General features: G+C 61.6%; 1 protein-coding gene across 3 annotated transcripts; it reads right to left on the reverse strand.

The window, feature by feature from the left end:
- Positions 1 to 1,589: 1,589 nt before the first annotated feature.
- CGN (cingulin) lies at positions 1,590 to 20,448 on the reverse strand. 3 transcript variants are annotated; one of them, XM_068170360.1, is made up of 21 exons: positions 20,390 to 20,448; positions 13,783 to 14,789; positions 13,567 to 13,667; positions 13,245 to 13,314; positions 12,923 to 13,018; positions 12,545 to 12,669; positions 12,153 to 12,294; positions 11,854 to 12,066; positions 10,967 to 11,115; positions 10,027 to 10,168; positions 9,738 to 9,938; positions 9,299 to 9,505; positions 8,087 to 8,344; positions 7,297 to 7,467; positions 6,933 to 7,094; positions 6,230 to 6,319; positions 5,242 to 5,325; positions 3,785 to 3,903; positions 3,595 to 3,703; positions 3,179 to 3,342; positions 1,590 to 2,169 (listed from the first exon to the last, which is right to left on the reverse strand). In XM_068170360.1, exons 2-21 carry the CDS (start codon positions 14,776 to 14,778, stop codon positions 2,025 to 2,027), a joined length of 3,744 nt encoding a protein of 1,247 aa, XP_068026461.1. In that variant the 5' UTR covers positions 14,779 to 14,789; positions 20,390 to 20,448; the 3' UTR covers positions 1,590 to 2,024. The 3 variants fall into 3 exon arrangements, with proteins under 3 accessions (XP_068026461.1, XP_068026460.1, XP_068026459.1); XM_068170359.1 differs by lacking the exon at positions 20,390 to 20,448 and adding an exon at positions 15,036 to 15,490 and having other exon boundaries at positions 13,813 to 14,789; XM_068170358.1 differs by lacking the exon at positions 20,390 to 20,448 and adding an exon at positions 15,036 to 15,490.
- Positions 20,449 to 20,720: the final 272 nt, after the last annotated feature.

Consider the following 20,720-nt stretch of genomic DNA (forward strand, 5'->3'; position numbering starts at 1 on the left):
CCCCGTGGCCCTCGGCGCTCCGTGCCCGGGCAGTGTGAGCCGTGCCAGGGCCGTGCCAAGCCACAACAAGCCCTGCCGAGCCTCACCCCTACCTCTGCCAAACCAAGCCAGGGCCTGCCCAGCAGTGCTGAGCCCTGCCAAGCTGTGTCAAGCTGTGCCAAGCCGTGTCGTGGTGTCCCAAACCATGCCATGGTGTCCCAAACTGGAACATGATTTCCCAAACTAGGCCATGGTACCCCAAACCAAGCCAGGGCCTGCCCAGTAGTGCTGAGCTCTCCCAAGCTGTGCCAAACTGTGACATGGTGTCCCAAACTTGGCTGTGGTGCTCCCACCTTTGCCCTGTTGCCCTAAACCATGCTGTGGTGTCCCAAACCGTGCCATGGTGTTCCAAACTGGACCACAGTGCCCCTAATTGGGCTGCCGTGCCCCTAAACCATGCCATGGTGCTCCAGACTGGGCCATGATGCCACAAGCCATGCCTCGTCCTATCTTCCCCCATGTCTGGAGAATATTTGGCACCAGGGTGGGTGACAGGGCTGCCCTCTCCCAAAGCCATGGGGTCACTAGCTGCAAAGGTACAGCTGTGGCAGGTGCCACAACCCCTTCACCCCATGCCAGGGCATGGGGGCATTGCCAGGGTGAGTATCCCTGTGCTCCACTGGGTGGCTTGGGTGTGCCAACAGCCTCCTCGCTCCTGGGCAGGTGCTAATTGCCACATACCTGTGTGATGAGCTCAGCTGGCCTCAGCTCCACTACCAGCCCCAGCCCTGCCGGTGGGGCCACACTCCAGCCCTGTGCGGTCACCAGCGCCACACTCCAGCCCCAGGGTGGGGAGAGACAAGGCACGTTCCTGTCCTGGGGGGGGCTTGGGGAGCTTTGGCAGGCTGGAGAATGCTGCTCCCTCAGGGACTGGCAAATTTTGGTCATGCTCAACCAGCACCTTGGGCAGCCTATGGCCACTGAGCCCCCTACCAACCCGCGGGGGGTTGCTGTCACCTCACTGGGGACACTGAGGCAGAGGGTGGAGACTGTGGTTGACCTCAGCTCCGACACGCGTGGCCGGGAGGGTGAGGGCAGAACCGGTTCCACCAGCCTGGCTGAGCTGCAGCGAAGACACTGTGGGTGCAGGGCCAGGAGCTGGGCACGCTGAGCCTGGCACAGCCCTGGGTGGGGGTGACACAAAGATGTGGCCAGTACTGACCAGAGAGGGGACAGTGGTGTCCCTGGTGTCATCACCATGTCCATCCCCTCGTAGTGACCAGAGAGGGGACACTGTGTCCACTCCCGCTGGCTCCACCTGCTTAAACCTCACTGGGCAGCAGGACTTGGGCTGGCAGGGTCGCTGGGCACCATGCCAGCCCAGCTCTGGCTTGGCAGTGGAACCAACTCGGCCCCGCGGGAGGCCACAGAGGGGAACTGCCATCACCAGCTGCCAATCAGCACACCGGCACTAATTAGCACTTGGCAAGGCTCCCACCCTTGTTAATTAGTGATAACGAGGATTTATCTGCAGGCCAGATCCAGTGGAGCACGGCAGGAGCTGTGTTTTCCCATGCGTGGTGTCACCAAGCCAAACACACCACAGTCTGTGCCAGGCTGTGCCCAGGGCCACATGGTGAGGCACTGGTGTTAAAATGCTGGGGTTTATTGAAAACACCACTTGGGGACGGGGGCATAGAAAAATAAACCAGGCCCAGATGTCTGCACGAGAACCTGGTCCTCCAGGGATTGCAAGATCTCAGAGCCCAGGCTTGGGAGCCAGTCACTGATAGGGGCACTAGCAGCGGCCAGTGGCTACCCCCAGCAAACAGCCACGGTGCCAAGGCACCCTGAGACCCGTAAGGAAGAGAAGAGCTGAGAGGGTGCCCAGCTGGAGGTCCTCATCCCGCCGCTCCTGCAGCAGTTTCCTGCAGCTCGGTGCTGGGAGAAGAGTTTTTGCCTTCAGCCGCTGCGGTGGCTGCCGCCGGTCCCCTCTCGGCCGGCTCCGGGAATGCAGCTGGGCTCCGGGGTCGGGTGGGCAGGGGTCAGCAGGAACTGGTCTGCAGGTTGGCCTCGTTGAGCAGCGAGGTGATGGAGGAAGGGCCATAGGCACTGTCGAACTCTTCATCGTCCGAGCTGAGGGGGTCGTCCTGCAGCGAGGAATCGGTGGCCGAGCGTGTAGCTTTGCGCCTGGTGGGGGGCACAAGGGACAGGGCTGAGACCCTCCTCATCCAGCCTGGGCAGGGGCTGAAACACCACCTCCAGATCCAGCTTGGAGATCAGAGAGTCACAGAATGCATCAGGCTGGAAGGGAGCCCCCAGGGACATCCTGCCCAAACCCCCTGCAGGCAGCAGGGACACCTCCAGCCAGAGCAGGCTGCCCAGGGACACTGCAGGTCTGGCCTTGGATGTCTGCAGGGGTGAGGACTCCACCACAGCCCTGGGCAATCTGTTCCAGTGTCTCCCCTGCCTCATGGTGCAGAACTTCTCCTGATGATCAACCTAAATCTGCCCTGCTCCAGTTCCAAACCTTTGCCCCTTGTCCACCACCCCAAGCCCTTCTGAACAGTCCCTCCCCAGCTCTCCTGGAGCTCCTTCAGCTACTGGAGGGCTGCCCTAAGGTCAGCCTGGAGCCTTCTCTTCTCCAGCCTGAGCAGCCCCAACTCTCTCAGCCTGTCCCCACAGCAGAGGTTCTCCAGCCCTCTGCTCATCTTGGTGGCCTCCTCTGGACCCTCTCCATCAGGTCCAGGTCTCTCTTGTGTTGGTGGCTGGACCCAGTCCTGCAGGTGAGGTGCCCCCAGAGCAGAGGGGCAGGATCCCCCTCTCCATCTCTGGCCACACTGCTTTGGATGCAGCCCAGGCTGCCCTTGGCCTTCTGTGCTGCCAGTGCCCATTGTTGGCTCCTGTCAGCTTCTCACCCCCCAGCACCCCCAAGTCCTCCTCTGCAGGGCTGCTCTCAATCTCATCACCTCCAGCCTGGTTGTCCTGGGCCTTGTACCTCCTGAGATTCTCCTCAGCCTGTCCAGATCCCTCTGGGTGGATCCCACCCCTCACTTTTCTCAGCCTCACCATGCAGCTTGGTGCCACCTGCAAACCTGCTGAGAGTGCCTTAGTCTTGCTATGTCATTGCTGAAGATGTCGAACCAGCATGGACTCCCTGAGGGGCTGAGAACCTCCCCTGCAGCCCTGTGACCCCTACCAAGCCTCCTTCTCCAGCGCCTTGATGCGGTTCTGCAGCTGCTCGTTGAGTTCATGCTGCTCCTCCAGCTCCCTCTGTGCCTTCTTGCGGGCACCTTCCAGCCGCTCGATCTCCTCCTCTGCCTCATCCACTTGGCGCTTGAGGGCCTTCACCCGCAGGCTCAGCTGCAGGGACATGGAGCTGCTTCGGCTGCAGCCGACCTCCAAGGCCACCCAGTCCAACCAGCAACCCAGCACCACCACAGCCACCCAACCATGGCCCCACTATGGCCACAGGTTTCTTCAACACCTCCAGGCATGGGGACTCCACCAGCTCCCTGGGCAGCCTGTGCCAGTGCCCATGGGATTCGTTGAGCCACGCACCCTCAGGTGTGTCCCAATGCTGCTTGGGACCAAGGGCTGCCATCCACCACCTACCTGGTCCTTCTGGTCGCTGACATGCTGTCTCTCATCATCAATCTGGATGGTCAACTCTTTCACCTTCCTCTCCAGCTTGCGGTTGGAGGACAGCAGGACACTCTTCTCCCTAGGGTTAAGCAACAGGGTGGGGCTGGTATCCAGTGAGGGCAAAGGTCCCCCCTGAGGTGAGGGTCTCCATGGCTGGTACCTCTCCTCTGCCTGCAGCTTGTCCTGCAGCTCCTCCAGCCGTGCCTCCAGCTGGGGGATGTTGCTGCTGGGTTTGTGTAGCCCCTCAGAGCTGGCCAGGCGGTTCTTCAGCTCCTTATTCTATGGGGAGAGGACAGCCCAAAATCATGGGACCAGAGAAGGTCAGGGGTTGGAAGGAACATCTCCAACCCTCCAGAGCAGGGGCACCCAGGAACACATCCAGAGGAGATGGAAGCTCTCCACACCAGGAGACTCCACAACCTCTCTGGGCAGCCTGCTCCAGCACCCTCACAGCACAGAATTGTCTCCTCCTGCTCGGATGGAACCTCCTGGGGTGCAGTTTGTGCTCCTTGCCCCCTGTCCTATCACAGGGGACACCACTGAGCAGAGCCTGGCTGCTTCCTTCTTGCCCCCTACCCTTCAGCTATTTGCAGACATTGATCAGATCCCCTCTGGGGCTGCTTCTCTCCCAGACAAAGTCCCCCCAAGGTGTTTCCCCATCAGATGTTCCAGTCCCTCCAGCATCCTCATGGCCTCAGCTGGACACTCTCCAGCATGTCACTGTCCCATTTCAACTGGGACTGTCACTAGAATGGGGAAGGCTCCAAGCCTGGCTTATGTAAATGGCAGTAGTGAGTCAGGGCCCAGGAGGCCTTTCCCAAGGAGAAGACCTAACAAGCAGCTTCGTTATGTAACGGCAATTAACCATTCTGGCACTCAAGAGTCCAGGATGTGCCAGAGATCACTGGGTGCAGGAACTTCCACCAGCTACAGGACACCCAGCACCCTGAGACCTGTTCCAGTATCTCTCCAAAGTACCACCAAAGCCAGCTCCCTTCCCCACCCAAGCCCTGGCATCACCACCAGGCAGCAGGAGCCATGGTGGCCACCACGTCAGCAGTGGGAGCTCCGTGTTGTTCTTGGCAGCAGCACTTCCACCCAGGGAACAAGAACAGCTCCAGGAGCTCGGTTCCCATTGATCCATCTGGGAGTTGGCTAACACAGATTTGGAGCACAGGCCCGGACAGGGAGCTGTGGGGAAAGGGGGCATTCCCCGGGAATTCTGCCCCAGGGAGATGCCTGCTGGCTCCATGGGAGCAGGGGTGTGGCTTTGGGAGGATGGGCTGGACCACATCCAGAGCTGGGAGGAGGAGGAATGGGTTGGGTTGGAAGGGACCTTCAAGACCATCCAGTTCCAAGCCCCTGCCATAGGCAGGGACACCTCCCACCAGCCCAGGTTGCTCAAGGCCTCATCCAGCCTGGCCTTGAACACCTCCAGGGAGGGGACAGCCACAGCCTCCCTGGGCAACCTGTTCCTCAGAAGCTCCTGAAGGACCTGGTCCCTCTCTCCCAGGGATGGTCTAGAGAGGAGCAGAGCCACCCTGGGGGCACTTAGCCCCATACCCACACAGGATGAGGGCTGCAGCTGGACCCAGCCCCACCACAGCTGAGCCTCACCTGGCGCTCCAAGGAGGCTTTGTCACACTCCAGGTCCTGCCTGCTGGAGCGTTCCTGCAGCAGCTCTGCCCGCAGCTGGTCAATCTGGGGAGAAGGACGTGCTCCACCTTGGTTTACTGCTCAGAAACCAAGGCCACCACTGTGCCAGTGGCCCAGATTTCCTCCTGTGACAGGTGGGATGTGGTGCACCCCCCAGCCACACACACTGGTGCCACCAAACCCCCCCCACCAAGAGGGTTTTGGTTCCTCCCCAAACCGATTCCTGCTGCTCTGGTGAGCAGCCTGGAAACCAGGGGCTGCCGTTTTCCACTGGAGGGTTCAAACTGGACTGGGAGCTGTGGAGCCAGGAATGGGTTTGACCACCAAGGGAGCTAAACCAAAAGGGCCATGATTGGGTTGGCCAAGATAGCTGTATCACAAGGGGCCACACCTCCAGTGTGGGCACATCCCACACGAGGTCAGGGGGCATGTGTCCCATGAAGGGGCACAGCTGAGGTGGGGATGTCTCTCATGGAGACATCTCATGAGGGGACATATCTTAGGCAGGGACACATCCCACAAGGGGTCACATCTCAGGATGGGGCACAAGGGAGCGTGTCTCACGTGGGGATATGTCTCAGGAACAGACACATCTCAGGTGGGAGTGTCTCACATGGGGACATATCATAGGTGAGGACACATCTCAGGTGGGGCCACACCTCACCTTGGGACACCTTTCCCCGGTGGCTCTGCCCAGCGAGCGGCAGCAGTGCCAGTCCCGCCCGCGTGCCATGCTCCGGCTCCGCAGGTAATAAGCAGGTGGGTGCCATGGAAGCCCAAGGTGGTGCCCAAAGCCAACCTCACCCTCTCATTTGTTGGATCCTTGGGTTCATGCCCAGCTTCTTCAGCCATGGCTGGTGCCCCAACCAGCTTGGTCACCTTCAGTGTCAGGGGCTTCAACTCCATGACCTGAGAACTTCAGCTCTCCACCACCAACCACTCACCCTACCTGATCTCTGCTCCTGTTGACCCTCTCTGTCAGCAGCTCCACCGTGGTCCTCTCCTCATCCAGTTCCACCTCCAGGCGCTTGGCCTTGTCCTGTGAGGAGGTAGGAGCAGAGGGCTCAGCATGGAGCCTAGGGCTCACCGTGGGCAGGAGGTCACCAGCCAGCTGGGACCAGTGAGATGGGTACTGGGAGAAAGGGGAGGTTGAGCTTCACCAGGGCTTCCAGGCCAGCAAAGCCCAACCGGCCCAGGGGGCTCCAGCATGGCCCAGGAGGCAGCGGCTGGGGGAAGGCAGCGGCTGGGGGGAGGCAGCGGCTGGGGGGGAAGCAGCGGCTGGGGGGGAAGCAGGGGCTGGGGGGGAAGCAGGGCCTGGGGGGGAAGCAGCGGCTGGGGGGAGGCAGCGGCTGGGGGGAGGCAGCGGCTGGGGGGAGGCAGCGGCTGGGGGGGAAGCAGCGGCTGGGGGGAGGCAGGCAGTGGCTGGGGGGAGGCAGCGGCTGGGGGAAGGCAGCGGCTGGGGGAAGGCAGCGGCTGGGGGAAGGCAGGCAGCGGCTGGGGGGAGGCAGGCAGCGGCTGGGGGGAGGCAGGCAGCGGCTGGGGGGAGGCAGGCAGCGGCTGGGAGCGAGAAGGTAGCGGCTGGGCCAGCTCTGCCCCTTGCTGTCAGCACCCAGCACTGCAGGGATAGAAGGAGAGGCTGTTGGGCTCCTCACCTCCATGGCCTTGAGGTGCCGTGAGCGATCGTCCTGGGAGCGCCTCTTGGTGTCCATCTCCTGCTGCAGGTTTTGCAGGCGCTGCAGCAGCAGCTCCTTGTCCAGCCGCATGCTCTCCTGCTCCTCCTGGCTCTCCTGCAGCACCTGCTTCAGCCTTGTCACCTGAGGCCACCAGGGAAGGTGTCCCCATGTCAGCTCTGCCTCATCATCAGAGGTGTCCCCGCCCCAGATGTGTCCCCCCCCGAGAAGTGTCCCTTCATGTGTCCCCTCATGTGTCCCCCCGAGATTTGTCTCCAGCCTCCCCATGGAAGCACAGAGGGGATGGCATTGGTCTCAACCCTGGGGACCAAACCTTTGTCCCCACCTCGTCCTGCAGCCGGACCATGCTGAACTGCATCTTCTCCACCTCTGCCCCTCGGTCCTTGGCTTGCTTCTGGGAGTCTGTTATCTCCTTCCGGGACTTCTCCTTAAACTCCTCCAGCTGTGCCTTCAGCTCTGCCAGCGAGCTGTGGGACTCCTCTGTCATCTGCTCCAGCTACAGCACCGAGGGGACAGCTCAGGAGCGAGGCACCCACCTGTACACCCTGTCCTGAGCACCCTGATGGGACTGGAAGTGGCAGAAGGTGCCCACAGAGGGGACGTTTCTGCTCTGTGGGTTCAGGAGCACCACAGTGAGGGGTGAGAGCTCTGCCAGAGCTCCCTGGGTGATCCCAGGAGCATCTTCCAGGAGCTGCTTAGGGAAGAGTAGAGCACAACATGGCCTGGGACACTGGGGGACATCCCCTGGAGACATGGTGTGGAGCCTCCTAGGACATCAGGAAGGATTGATCCCAAACAGCCCCTCAGGGAAACCAGATCCATGACCAAAGCCCCAGATGCCACCATAAACACAGTGAGGACATCTCAGAGTCCCCCATCACATGGCATGGAGAGCAGTTGCCATGGCACCTGGTGCCCATGGAAGCACAGCCACAGCTTCACAGACTGGGCTGGAGAGGACCCTCCAAGGCCATCTTCACCTCTAACTACATCAGGGCTGCCCAGGGCCCCATGGAGTCTGAACTGAAACATCTTCAGGGATGGGACCTTGATCACACTCCTGGGCAATGTGGGGGCACCCCAAGCTGAGCCTGGAGGCAGCCAAGGAGCCCAACCTCTTTGTTCAGCTTCTCGGTGGTGCGGTCCAGCAGCCGCTTCTGCTCCTCCAGCTCGCTCTTGGTGCGCCTCAGCTGCTCCTTCTGCCGCTGCTCCTCCTGGAAGGCTTCGCTCAGCTCCTGGTGGGCCTGGGTCAGCCGTGCCAGGCCCCGCTGGGCATCCTCCAGACGAGTCTCCAGGGACCTCTTGGCCATCAGCAGCTCCTGCTCCCGCTCTGAGGCTTCACCCAGGGACTCCTCCATCTGCCTGCGCTCTGTCTGCAGAGGTCACAGAGGCATAGACTTGTTTGGGTTGGAGAAGACCTCCAAGATCCTCAACCCAACCCCACCATGGCCACCAAACCAGGGCCCCATGTGCCATGGCCACAGGTTTCTTCAACACTTCCAGGGATGGGGACTCCACCACCTCCCTGGGCAGCCTGGGGCAGGCCCTGACCACTCCTGCAGGACATAAACTGTTCCTTATGGACAACCTGAACCTCCCCTGGGGGAACTTCAGACCACCTCTTCCTGTCCTGGCCCTTGTTCCTTGGCAGAAGAGCCCAACCCTCACCTGGCTCCAGCCTCCTCTCAGGGAGCTGTAGAGAACAAGGAGGTCTCCCTCAGCCTTCTGCAGACCAAACCCTCCCAGGTCCTTCAGCCGCTCCTCCCCAGCCCTCTTCTCCAGACCCTTCCCCAGCTTCGTTGCCCTTCTCTGCCCCTGCTCCAGCTCTCAAGGTCCTCCTGGCAGTGAGGAGCCCAATCCTGACTCCAGGAATCCAGCTGTGGCTTCCTCAGTGCCCAGGCCAGTGGGACAACCCCTGCCCTGCTCCTGCTGCCCACACTGTGCCTTTCCTGGCCACCTGGGCACCCCCTGGCTCAGTTCTGGCTGCTGGCACCCAGCACCCTCAGGGCCTTTGCCAGAGGGCAGTTCCCAGCCATTGCCCCCAGCCTGGAGCCTCCCTGGGGTTGTTGTGACTTAGGAGCAGGACCCAGCCCCTGGCCTTGTTGAAGCTCATCCCACTGACATCAAACATAGATCCAGCCTGGCCAGAGCCCTCTGCAGCAGCTCCACATCCCACCCAGTTTGGTGTCACCTGCAAACTGCCTGAGGGTGCCCCAATACCCTCACCCAGCCCATTGCTGAAGACATTGAAGATACCAGAGAGCTGGGCCTCTCCAGGCTCCATCCAGGGCGGGGGAACAGCTCAGGACCAAGCACAGCCCCAGTACCTCCAGTTTGGTGACCTTCTCCTTGAGCCGTGCCTGGGAGCCCTCCCAGTTCTCGCCCAGGCGCTCATACTCCTTCAGGTGGTTCTCCATGCTCAGGACCTTCCTCCTCAGGTCATCATTGTGCTCTTGCAGCTCCCTCAGGCTGGCCTCCAGCGTCCTCCTCGCCTGCTCCGCCGCCTCCCGCGTGCTCTCCAGGGAGGCCTTTGCCTGCAACGCAGCCACAGCATGGAGCGGACGCAGGCTCAGCTGCTGAGCCACGTGGGGACAACTTGGGCTTGCATCCCTTGGGATGACCCCATGGGAAGTGGATCCAGGACGTGGCTTTGCCACATCACCCCATGGCTGTGAGAGCTGGGGGTGATTGGGAAGGTGGAGCCCACAGCAGCCATTGCTCAGGGCTCAGGGCTGGCTGGGCACAAACCCACCCTGGGGCACCTACCTTGTTGGCCTCATCGCGCTCCTCCTGGAGCTGCTGCAGGTCCCTGCGGTACCGCTCCAGCTCCCCGTGCCTGCTGGAGGTCTCCTCCTCCATGGAGCCCTTCAGTGCCACCAGCTCCTGCTCCCGCCGCTGCAGCAGCTCCTCCTGCCTCTGCTTCTGCGCCGCCAGCTCCCCCTGCGCCTCCCGTGCCTGCTGCAGCTCCTGGGGTGGAGGAAATGAGGTTGCCTGGGACCCTCAGTGCGGGACGTGGTCTGCAGCACTGTGTGCACCTTGTCCCTTGTCACCACACCTTCCTGAGGGCCTCCAGCTCGCCAGGGTCCACGGTGCTGCTCCGGGCCTGCTCCACCTCCTCCCGGGCGGCTGCGAAACGTTCCCGCAGCTCCCGCAGCTCCTCCTCGAACTCCTCCCGCTCCAGCTTCACCTGCAGCAACCTGGAGATGGAGCAGGAAGGATGAGGCCACCCAAGCCCATCCCTGGTGTCCTTGGGTTCTGCATGCCCATTGCCAGCACAGCAGGAGAGCAGCACCCCCTTCACCATCACCTTCCTCTCCTCCTCGTGGCCAGGACAGGAGGAGGAGGACCAGCCCCATCCCATGAGTAGATGTGGAGCTTTGGGACGTGGTCATGGAGGTATTGGGTAAAAGGCTGGACTTATTCATAGCTTCTCCTGGCACTGGGCACCACTGGTCCCATCCTCCTGCCCCTCACCCTTGCAGTATTGATCAGCATTGATCAGATCCCACTCAGGCTGCTCCTCTCCAGGTTCCAAAGCACCAAGTCCCTCAGCCTGGCCTCATCTCAGAGCAGCTCCAGGCCCTTCAGCACCTTCCCAGCCCTTTGCTGTGCCCTCTCCAGCAAGTCCCTGTCCTTAAAACTGTCCCTCAAAACCAACCAAACCACACAAACCTCCCTAAAATAGCCTGCTCTGGACTGGGCAGACAGCTCTTCTGAGTCCCAAGACAAGATGTCCCAAGGAGGAAACTTCAGCTGGGTCTCCATCAGATGTCAACTGACTGCTGAGAAACTCTATCAGGATGCGCTTCACAGAATGGGTTGGGGTGGAAGGGACCTGAAAGCTCATCTACCTCCAACCCCCTGCCGTGGACATTGACACCTCCCACCAGCCCAGGTTGCTCTAGGCCTCATCCAGCCTGGCCTTGAACACCTCCAGGGAGGGGCAGTCACAACCTCCCTGGCAGCCTGTCCTCAGCCATGGCCCCAGCTCTTACTCCTGCTTGGTGCTGCGGAGCTCATCCTTGTTCTTCTGGAACATCTCCCTCCAGTGCCCGGTCTCCTCTGTGCTCTCCTCCAGCTCTCGCTGCAGGTTCCTCACCACGCTGCTGATCTTCTGCTTCTCTGACTCCAGGTTGGCCTGATCCTAGGTCAAAGTGTCGAGTGCTCAGCCACAGAGCATCCTTCTGGGATGTTCTCATGATGTTGAGCTCCTGCCTTGCTTCATGCCTCACCCTGAACCAACCCCAGGGAACCCATGCAGGGATCTGGGGAACCCCTAAACCTATGTGAACCAGCTCCACTCCCACCCCAGAATCCCCACCTTGGGCAGAGGGATGCTCCAGTGGGGCATCCTGTCCCTGGTAGGGCCCTGGAACATCTCTCTTATGAGTCAAGATTGAGGGACTTGGGTCTCTTTAGCCTGAGAAGATAAGAAGTCTAAGGATACTAAGAAGTCTTATGAGAAGAGTGAGGGGCACCTCATCAATGCTGATCAGTAATTCATGGGTAGGTGCCAGCAGGATAGGACCAGGCTGTGTTCAGTGGTGCCCAGTGACAGGACAAAGGGCAGTGGGCACAAATAGGATTATCAGAAACTCCACCTGAACATGATAAGGAACTTCTGGAACTGAAGGGTGGTGGAGTCTCTGGGGTCATTTCAAACACACCTGGATGTCTTCCTGTGTGACCTGCTCTAGGTGAGCCTGCCTTGGCAGAGGAGTTGGACTGGATGACCTCAGAAGGTCCCTTCCAACCCCTCCCATTCTGTGTGCCAAGTTTGGGGCAGGACATGAACCCCATTCCCAGCTCTGGAGGAACTCAAGGACACCAGCTGCAAGCCAAGATCCTTCCCACCCTCCAGCAGCCCTGTCCTTGGCCAGACCTGTGAGATGTCCTCCATGCTGCGCCGCAGCTGCTCCATGTCACTCTGGTACTGCTGCCTGACACGGTCCAGCTCCTTGTCATGGTTGGCCACCTCCTCCTTGAGGGCTCCCTTCAGCGCCGTCAGCTCCCGCTCCCGCAGCCGCAGCTGCTCCTCCTGACGCTGTTTGGAGCTCAGGGTCTCCTCCAGCTCCTCCCTGGTCTCCAGAAGCTCCTAGGTGAAGGGACAGCCTGGTTTGGTGGCGGTGGTGAAGTGACACCACGTGGGTGCTCACACCCTTGGTGTGACCATCACCAGACCTTGTAGAGGGCTTCATTGTCTGGGGCTGTGCTGGAGCCACGGCGCAGGCGGTTGAGCTCCTGGTGGGTGGCCAGCAGCTGCTCCTCGCAGTCACCCAGCCTGATCTCCACCTTCTCCTTGGATGTTCTCACCTCACTCAGCCTGGTGGGGAACACCCAAGACCCTGGACACCTCTGCAACACCCACTCATGAGCATCGGCGCTGGCGGGTGGCTTATCCACGCATGGCCAAGGGGATGGGGATAGTGGGGAGGGGGTGTGTGTGTGACAGCTTCCCCAGTCCTATTTGCATCTCCAAATGCCTCCCACCACTCTCCAGAAGCATGCCCACAGCAGGACAGGCAGATGTCCCCAGGCCTGGCAGGGACATGTTCCCTCTGATCAGCTCTTACTCCTGCAGGCTCCTCTGCAGCTCCTGGGTTTTCTTCTCCAGGGCCCCCCGCAGTCTCTGGCTCTCCTCTTCGGCTGCCCTCAGCTTCCTCGCCGACTCCCTGGGCAGCTCCAGCTTCTGGCGGAGCTGTGGGATAGGGGACACCAGTTATGTCCCCTCCTGGGGTCCCATCCCACCTCCAGAATCTCACCAGGAAGGACACCCACATCCCCAGCATCCCTGGACACCTCAGCAGGGTGTCAATAAGACCAGAAGATTTGGTCCCTCCAGGGCATCAAAGGGGCTCAGAGCAGGGACCCATCATGCTTCCTCCCCACCCCAGGATGTAAACTGTGACCTCCTGTGCCCCCAAGCCCCCCAACCTTATGCTTGGCTTCACCTTATTCTCCTCATCAAGCTTCTCCTGCAGCTCCTCCACCTTCCGGGCCAGGTCCCTGTGCTGGGGCTGGGAACAGGCTGTGTCCTTGGCAGGTGCCTGGAGAGACACTCCCCCCATCAGGGTTCACTTGATGAGTCTGGGGAGGTGCAACCCCCACTCCCCCCGGGGCCACAGCTTGGCCCCCAGACACCACCCAGCAGCCACCTTTGGCACACGGGGATGTGGAGCTGGGAAAGAGCCTCTGGGAAGGAGGCCCTGGGTGGAGGGGAGGTCGGGGAGGGGCTTCCCTCACGCAGGCAGGGAGCAGCAGCTCCCAACTTACCACCAGCTCCTGCAGCTTCTCCAGCAGACTGGCAGCCTTCCTCCGCAGGGAGAGTTCACTCTCACTGCTCCTGTGGGTGTTAGAGGTGGTGGTGGAGCACATTTGGGGACAAGGTGATGGCCAAACCTAAGCAGCAGGCACACCCCCAGCACTTCACTGCTCCCCAAATCCCAAGCACCAGCTGCCTATGAGGGTGGCCCCACTCCCAAGACACCCCACAGCATTCCAACCACAGCCACTGGGGCTTTGGGAAGAGGGCAGAAAGCCTTGGGGGCAGTCATGGGGCTTTGGAGGGCACTCTGGGGCAGTTGGGAGGGCTCACCCTTCCTTCAGGATGCTGTAGATGAGCTCCTTGGGATGCTCGGTGTTGCCGGGCTGGGTGACCTCCTGCTGGTCCTGCAGCAGGTCCGGGGTGGATTTGAGCTGTGTGAGGAACCAAAAAGCTCAGCTCCAGCAGGACATGGAGCCCTCCCCCCTGCTCCAGGGCACATCAGTGCCCACCATGGTGACCCCGGCAGGATCTGTCCCTGCTGGGTACCTGCAGCTCTGCCCTGGCTTTGCTCTGCACCTGCTTGGCCACAGGCTCCTCCACATGCTGACTCCTCGCCCCCACCTCAACCATCCCTCCAGTCCTGCTCGGCCGGCTCAGGCTACCAGTAGGCAGCGAGGGCTTGGTGCCAACACTGGTGGGCCCCAAGGGCTGGGGGCGAACGGTGCCACGCTGGTGCTGGGCAGCAGGCAGGTCGTGGTGGGAGACGCGGCCGTCCAGGCTCTGCGAGCGTTTCCTCTCCTCCGAGGGGATCCGGCCCCTCCTGGCCGCCCGCCCCCGCTGCTGGACCCTGCCGTCGAACTTGCTGATGAGAGAATCCACCGAGGACAGGGGTTTGGTGTCCACATCGCTGCCGCCACCGCCAGCACCCACCATGGTCTCAGTGTCCGAGGAGGGGTCCTTGGCCGTGGTCCTCAGGCCTGGCTGCGAGGCGATGTTCACCATGCTGCTGCTCTTGCTGCCGGCCAGGGACCGCTGCGGCCGGCCGCCGCCGACCCGGTGAGCGCCGCTGGCAAAGGGCAGGTCCGCGGCAGCGCCGAGCAGGTCCCCGTGGGACTGCGTCCTCCGCAGCTCCTCGCCCACCAGGACTTTGGGTTCATGGTGGGATGCTGGCAAGGCACCCCCGGCCTCCTCGTCCGAGGTGCTGTGGGCCGAGCCGTGCCGCGGCTGCCGGCCCGCGTAGGGGTTCTCCGGCAGGTCCGAGTCAGAGCTGACGGAGCCGGAGGGCCGGGATCCGGCGATGGGGGTCTGATAGGAACCCTCGCCCTTGATCTGCACCCCGAAGGACTCCCCACCCTTCTCGCCGCTGTTGAGGACCACGAATGGCTGCCCAGCGATGCCCTGCACCCTCACGGCCACCCCGTAGGAGCCGGGTTTGGTGCGCGCCTTGGGGGGCTTGCGGGGCTCCTGCAGGTCGTTGATGAAGCGGATCTGGACGCCGTAGTCCACCGGGTTCTGCTTCTCCGCCATCGCCGGCCACTCCATCCCCGGGGCTCCTGAGCGAACACAGAGGGGACAGAGTCATGCTGAGAGCAGAGGCAGAGCTCAGCGAGGGTCCGTCAGCCAGGACGGTGCCAGAGGACGCTCGGTGCCAGCGCTGCAGCGTCCCCAGGACAGGATGGGGACAAACTGGCTGTGCCGGCACCGGCTGCTCCTAAAGGGACACTGGGGAGGGCAGGGAGAGGGAACCCCCCCACCTCTATCCCCCCACTGCCACGAAGCATTGACCCCCTGACTCTCACCGTGTCTCCAGTCACTCGCCCTTGGTGGCAGGACCCCGGTGATGCCAGGGATGGGGGGGATGCAGAGATCCCTGCTGGGCACCGCTCCCGCTGCCTGCGGAACGCCGCAGCCTCGCTGCAGCCTCAGCTCCCGCTGTCCCCTCAGCATCAACCCCAGCGCCCGCTGTCCCCGCAGCCAGGGGCAGCCACCCGGGTCCCGTGGGGAGGGGACAGAAATGAGCAGTGACATATTGGGAACAGCGTGATGGAGCCCTCCCCCCTCGGTCCCGGGGCCAACCAGGGCGATGCCGGCCGGCGGAGATCGGTAGGATGCAAGAAGGGAGGGGAGGGGAGCTCCTCTATTGGCAGCCAGGGGGTTCAGCGATGAACACTCCCCAATCCCCAAGCACCCCCTGAGTCCCAGAACATCGCGTGTGTCCCCCACCCTGAGTACCGGGAGCTGCAGCAGCTCCTCTGCTGGAAATAAAAGGGATACCCGGAGCGACCCACCCACGTCCCTGGGAGGGGGCCCCAGAGGGTCCCCGGGATGCAGGGGGGTGGGGGTGGGGATGACTGCTCACAAAGGAAATCAAAAGCAACCCCCAAACCCCAGTTTTTCAGCTCGGGTCCAGACATTGCCCACCCCCAAAAGCTGCTCCAGCATGGAGTAGGGAGTGGGCAGGGATGGGGCATGGAGCAGAAGGATGCCCAGAGTGAAGGGTGTCCAGAGCAGGGGGCTCCCCTATGTCCTCATATCAACACCAAGATCCCATCTGCTCCCATGCCCACCCTGTGGAAGAAGCCAGAGCAGAACTCCCACTGCCGCAGGACCCAGGGAGAAGGAAGATGCCAGGTCAGGAGGTGGGAGCAGGTGCCACACAGATGCCACCAGGCAGTGCCCGGAAGGACGAGCAATTGGCTTGTCCTGGCTCTGCCAGCTCACCACCACCACCTGCTCCTGTTCCCTGGCCAAATCAGCAGGGACGGCTCTTGAGACTCCTCCACTTTGTCAGAGTCACCATGAAGCCTTTGGGTCCCCTGTGTCCCCCTCCCCAGAGCCAGCAGCCACAGGCAGGGGACCAATCTGGTGAAATCACCAGAGGAGCCCAGGAGAAGAGTCCACATCCCCTAAGCTCCTTCTCCCCACGCCACGTCCCACTAACGAGATCAGCAACAGACAGCAGCCTCCAGAGCAGCCCCCAGAGCAAATCCCATCAGTTCTGTTCCCCCAGGCACCCCAATGCCTCCCTGCCCCCCCACTCCGAGCCAGGGGGACAAGGGATCTGGGAGAAGCAGGATGGCCACCAACCTGCAGTGACCACCCGAGGAGAGGCCACCAGCTCCACCAGAGTGTGCCAGGGTGTCCAAAGTGCAGCTGCTGAGGAGACGGCGACTGGGTGGGGAGAGGGTTTGGTCCCTGCTGCTATCAGGGTGGGAACAATGAGCCCTGGGTGTGGCACCTGCCTTGGCAGCACCTTTAGAATGACAGAGGTGCCACAAGCATCCTCCCATGGTACTACCAGAGGGGCTGAGGCTTGCAGAGTGGAACACCAGCAAAAGACTCAGCGCTGCCTTGCCACCCACCCTGGCACGAGCAGGAAGCAGGTGGTGGAAAACCACAGGGGTTGGGAATGTCACTGGGTTCAAGCTCAGTTGGCACAGGAAAGGACTGGGAAGAAGAGGATTTGCCCCTTCCACGGCCTTCACTCCTGGATTTGGGGAGTTCTGGTGGCCTGAGCTGGGTCTTTGGGGATCTGGGGGGAAGGGGGAGGTGGTAAACCACAGGAATTGGGAATGTCTCTGGGTTCAAGCTCAGCTGGCATAGGAAGCAACTGGGAAGAGGAGGATTTGCTCCTTCACTCCAGTGGCCTGAGCTGGGTGTTTGGAGAGCTGGGAGGAAGCAGGTGAGCCAGGTCTGCTGGTCATGTCCCAGGAATGCTCCCTGCTCCTGGAAAGGCTCCAGCCTGGAGCCGGGTCACATTCCTGTGCGTGGGAGCAACACCCAGCCCCAGGCTGGAAACACAGCCCCGGGAGGGGATTTCACTGGAAACCACAGGGAAGGAGGCTAGAAGCAGGAGGGACGGAGGAGCTGGGCTAAAAATAGGCTGGATCCTGTGCCCAGGGTGTGCCTCAGCCTCCAGCACACCTTCACCCAGCCCCGGGCTGGGCTGGCAGTGCCACAGGCACTGAGCAGCAGGGGTCCTGTGCGCTGCCAAGGTGAGGGCAGAGCGGGCAGGAGCTGGCAGGTGGCAGAGTAGCAGGAGAAAGCTCTTGCTGGTGCCCACAGACCTCCGGCACCACGCTGCCGGCCATGGGCTGTGGCGGGCAGCCAGCTCCGCTCGGCCGCACCGCGGCACAATGAGACCTTTGTGCCGCCGACCGTAACCCAGAAAGCTGTTTTGCAACGTGCGGGTGGTGCTGGGAGAGGCTCTGATGCCACGCAGGGCTCGGAGTGCCCCAACTTGCCCTGGCATCCTGCTCCCACCAAAAACACCCCGGTGGATGCCAGGGTGGGCTGGCTCTGCTCCATTGTGGTCAGCTTGGGTCATCCGACCACAGGCAGCCACACGCTGGGACCCCCACGGAGGAGCTGGCACCTTTCTGCCAAACCCAGAGCCCATCTCTGAGCCACCCCGGCCGAATCAGATCACAGGGACCAAAAGCTGCCAGATTATCCCCAAACTCTTAATGGCCAGCAGGGATGCATAGACCTCAAATGTATCAATTTTTCGGGCTCCTCGCAGGGGTTTTGGGCTCTTCCCACCACGGGTTTCCCCAAAGTTCTGCCCCACCTGCTTGCTCAACCCCGCTGGGGGGCACAGTGCGGGGATGACTCTGGGCGCAGGCAGCACACGCCGTGCCCGTGCCCCGGCACCACCGCCGACCGGCTATTCCGGCTCTCCCGCAAACACCGGAACCTGAAACCGGGATGGATCGGCGGCCGAAAACGTGAGCCGCCCTCTGCCCGCCCCGTCGGAGCAACCCGAAACCGGGGCACCTGCGTCACGCACCGGGAACGGGCACCGGCACCGCGCCAGGGGCTGCTAGGGGCATGTCCGTGCCCCGCTCTGGCGGCGGCGATGGAGTCGATGATCTTCAAAGCGGCCTTCCCACCCCGACCATTCTGGGTTTCCTGGTCGGGGATGAGGGTCACCCACCCCCACAGGTGATGTTCCCTAGGGCTCCTCTGGCAGCAGATAAGGACCAAATTCCACATCGCAGCCCAGAGCCCTCCAGTTAATCATCAACTAGGGACTGGAAAATCTTGTTCTCTGCCTCGCCCAGGGCTGGGTTCGGAAACCAAAACCTCGTTGTCCTCTCCTGCGTGTCCCTGTGCCCCCTGTCCTGTGTCCCTGTGCCCCCTGTCCTGTGTCCCTGGGCACCCTGTTCGGTGGTGCCACTGAACTGCCACCACGGTGCCCTGAGACCAGCAGCATGGCACAGGCCATGCTGTGAGGTGTTTACCACAGCACCAACCAGATCAGTTACTGGTTTCCAGCCATGTCACACCCCTAGAACCAGACGGGTTTGAATGCACATGCCCCCAGGGATGGATTTTTCCTGGGGGACACCAGCAGGGAGTGAGGAGAAACCCCAGGGGCATAATGTGCATCTGTGGGAGCCAACAGGTCTCCAGTGCCACAGGGTTGGGATGGTTTCACTCCCAACTGGGGGCCCTGTCAGCCCCTCACCGTCATTGCCATCCCCAGGGCAGCCTGGGCAGCACCAACACAAGAATCATCACATTAACCCCCTGAGGACCACAAAACCTCTGCCCCTGGGGCAGGGAGGTGATGCCACAACAGCTCTCACCCCCCAGAAAAGATGCTGAGAAGGGAATGCTGCAAGTGCCATGGCCATGGCCTGGAGGACGAGGGGTTTTGGTGGCAAATGAGGGGCTCTGCCAATAACCAAGGGGCTCCCTTGGCACATGAGGGGCTCCTAGGACCAGCATGGAAACCCAACTCGACTCCAAACCAGCTCAACTGGTCAGAGTGGTGGGAGAGCAAAGCCAGCCCAAAGCAAGTGAAAGAAAAGCTGCCAGCAGTGGAGAGAGGACAGGACAGCACAGGGCAACTGGAGCCAGTGCTGGCTGAGCTGGAGGAGACCACCAAGACTCAGGACAGGGGCTGGGGGGCTGACACCCAAGCACTAGATTTTTTTCTTTCTTATTTAAACAGGCAGCTAAAAATACAGCCCTGGAGCCCAGCAAAGTAGGGCAGCTCCTCACATTAAAGTTTCAGGAGGTGCTGCGTTACAGAGCAGCCTGGCCTGGCCCAGCACAGCCTGAGAGTCACCGGATCACCCAGGGTGGAGAACAGACCTTCAGGAGATCCTCAAGTCCAACCCTAAAGCCAGCATTCCTTCTCTCTCTTGAGGCTGGAACTTGCCCTGCTGCAGCTCCTGGCTCCAGGGATGTGGGCAGGGGTTGATTAGCTCCACACTAATGAGGAGAAGTGGAGCTGTGCCTACAGGAGACCCTACAGAGGCATGCTGGAGGGTCCTTGTATGGGAACGTTCCTCACAGGACAAAAGCACCAGCAAAGACAACTTCCCGAGGGAACAGCAGATCCCCTGTAGAAGGGACAGTTCCCACACAGGGTGGGTAAAGGCAGCTCCTGTAGGGGCTACAGGGGCTAGGACAGCTCCTGTAGGGGCTACAGGGGATGGCAGGTCCTTGCTGCAGGAGAGCTGGTAGACAATCCAGGTCCCTCACTGGAAAAGCAGCCTGGAGGTCCCCTTGATCAGGTCACATGTGTGGAAAAGACTCCCTGTGAGGGCTGGCCAAGAACAATAATCCCCATGGAGTCAGCCCCTATAGGATCTTCTACAGGGTAATGAAATGAGAGTCCCTGCAGGCCCAGCACCTATAGGTTGCACCACAGGACCCTGTCACAGCCCAGGAAGGACAGACCCTATGGCCCCAGCTCCTATAGGCTCTGCCACAGGGCAGGGCACGCTCCAGGAAGGACACCACCTATAGACCCTGCCCCTGTGGGCTTGGCCATGGGGAAGGACACATGCCAAGGACAGCACCATGGCACCAGCCCCTATATGTGCTGCTATAGGGCAGGACACCCCCATGGTACAGCAGCCCCCTTGCTCCCTATCCTTATAGGCACTGCTATAGGGCAAGACGCCCCCCTGAGACAGCAGCCCCCTTGCTCCCTGTCCTTATAGGCACTGCTATAGGGCAAGACGCCCCCCTGAGACAGCAGCCCCCTTGCTCCCTGTCCTTATAGGCACTGCTATAGGGCAAGACGCCCCCCTGAGACAGCAGCCCCCTTGCTCCCTGTCCTTATAGGCACTGCTATAGGGCAAGACGCCCCCCTGAGACAGCAGCCCCCTTTTTGCCGGTCCCTGTAGGCACTCACCACCGCTGTCGCCGCCGGCTCCGCTCCCGCCGCTGCCCACCGCAACCTGTTACCTTCGCTCAGGCGCCGGCCCCCGGTGCTGCCCATTGGGCATCGCCGCACCGAGCCCCGCCTAAAGGCGGAGACAGAGCAGCTCTTCCCCGCCCCCTCGCCGCGCCCCGGCGTAGCGGCTCTGCTAATCACGTGACGCACTTGGTGCCGCCCGCAGCGCGCCGCCATGTTGGGGAGGGAGATGCGTTCTCCTCTCCGGAACCTCCACGGCTCAGGCCCTGCCATCTAGTCGGTGGGCCGCTTCGGCCCTTGATCCTTCAGGGACAGAGAGGGCGAGGGC

The sequence above is a fragment of the Melanerpes formicivorus genome, unplaced genomic scaffold (genome assembly GCF_026170545.1).
Source record: "Melanerpes formicivorus ecotype bairdi unplaced genomic scaffold, bMelFor1.0.p_v2 SCAF_353, whole genome shotgun sequence".
Taxonomy (NCBI): Eukaryota; Metazoa; Chordata; class Aves; order Piciformes; family Picidae; genus Melanerpes; species Melanerpes formicivorus.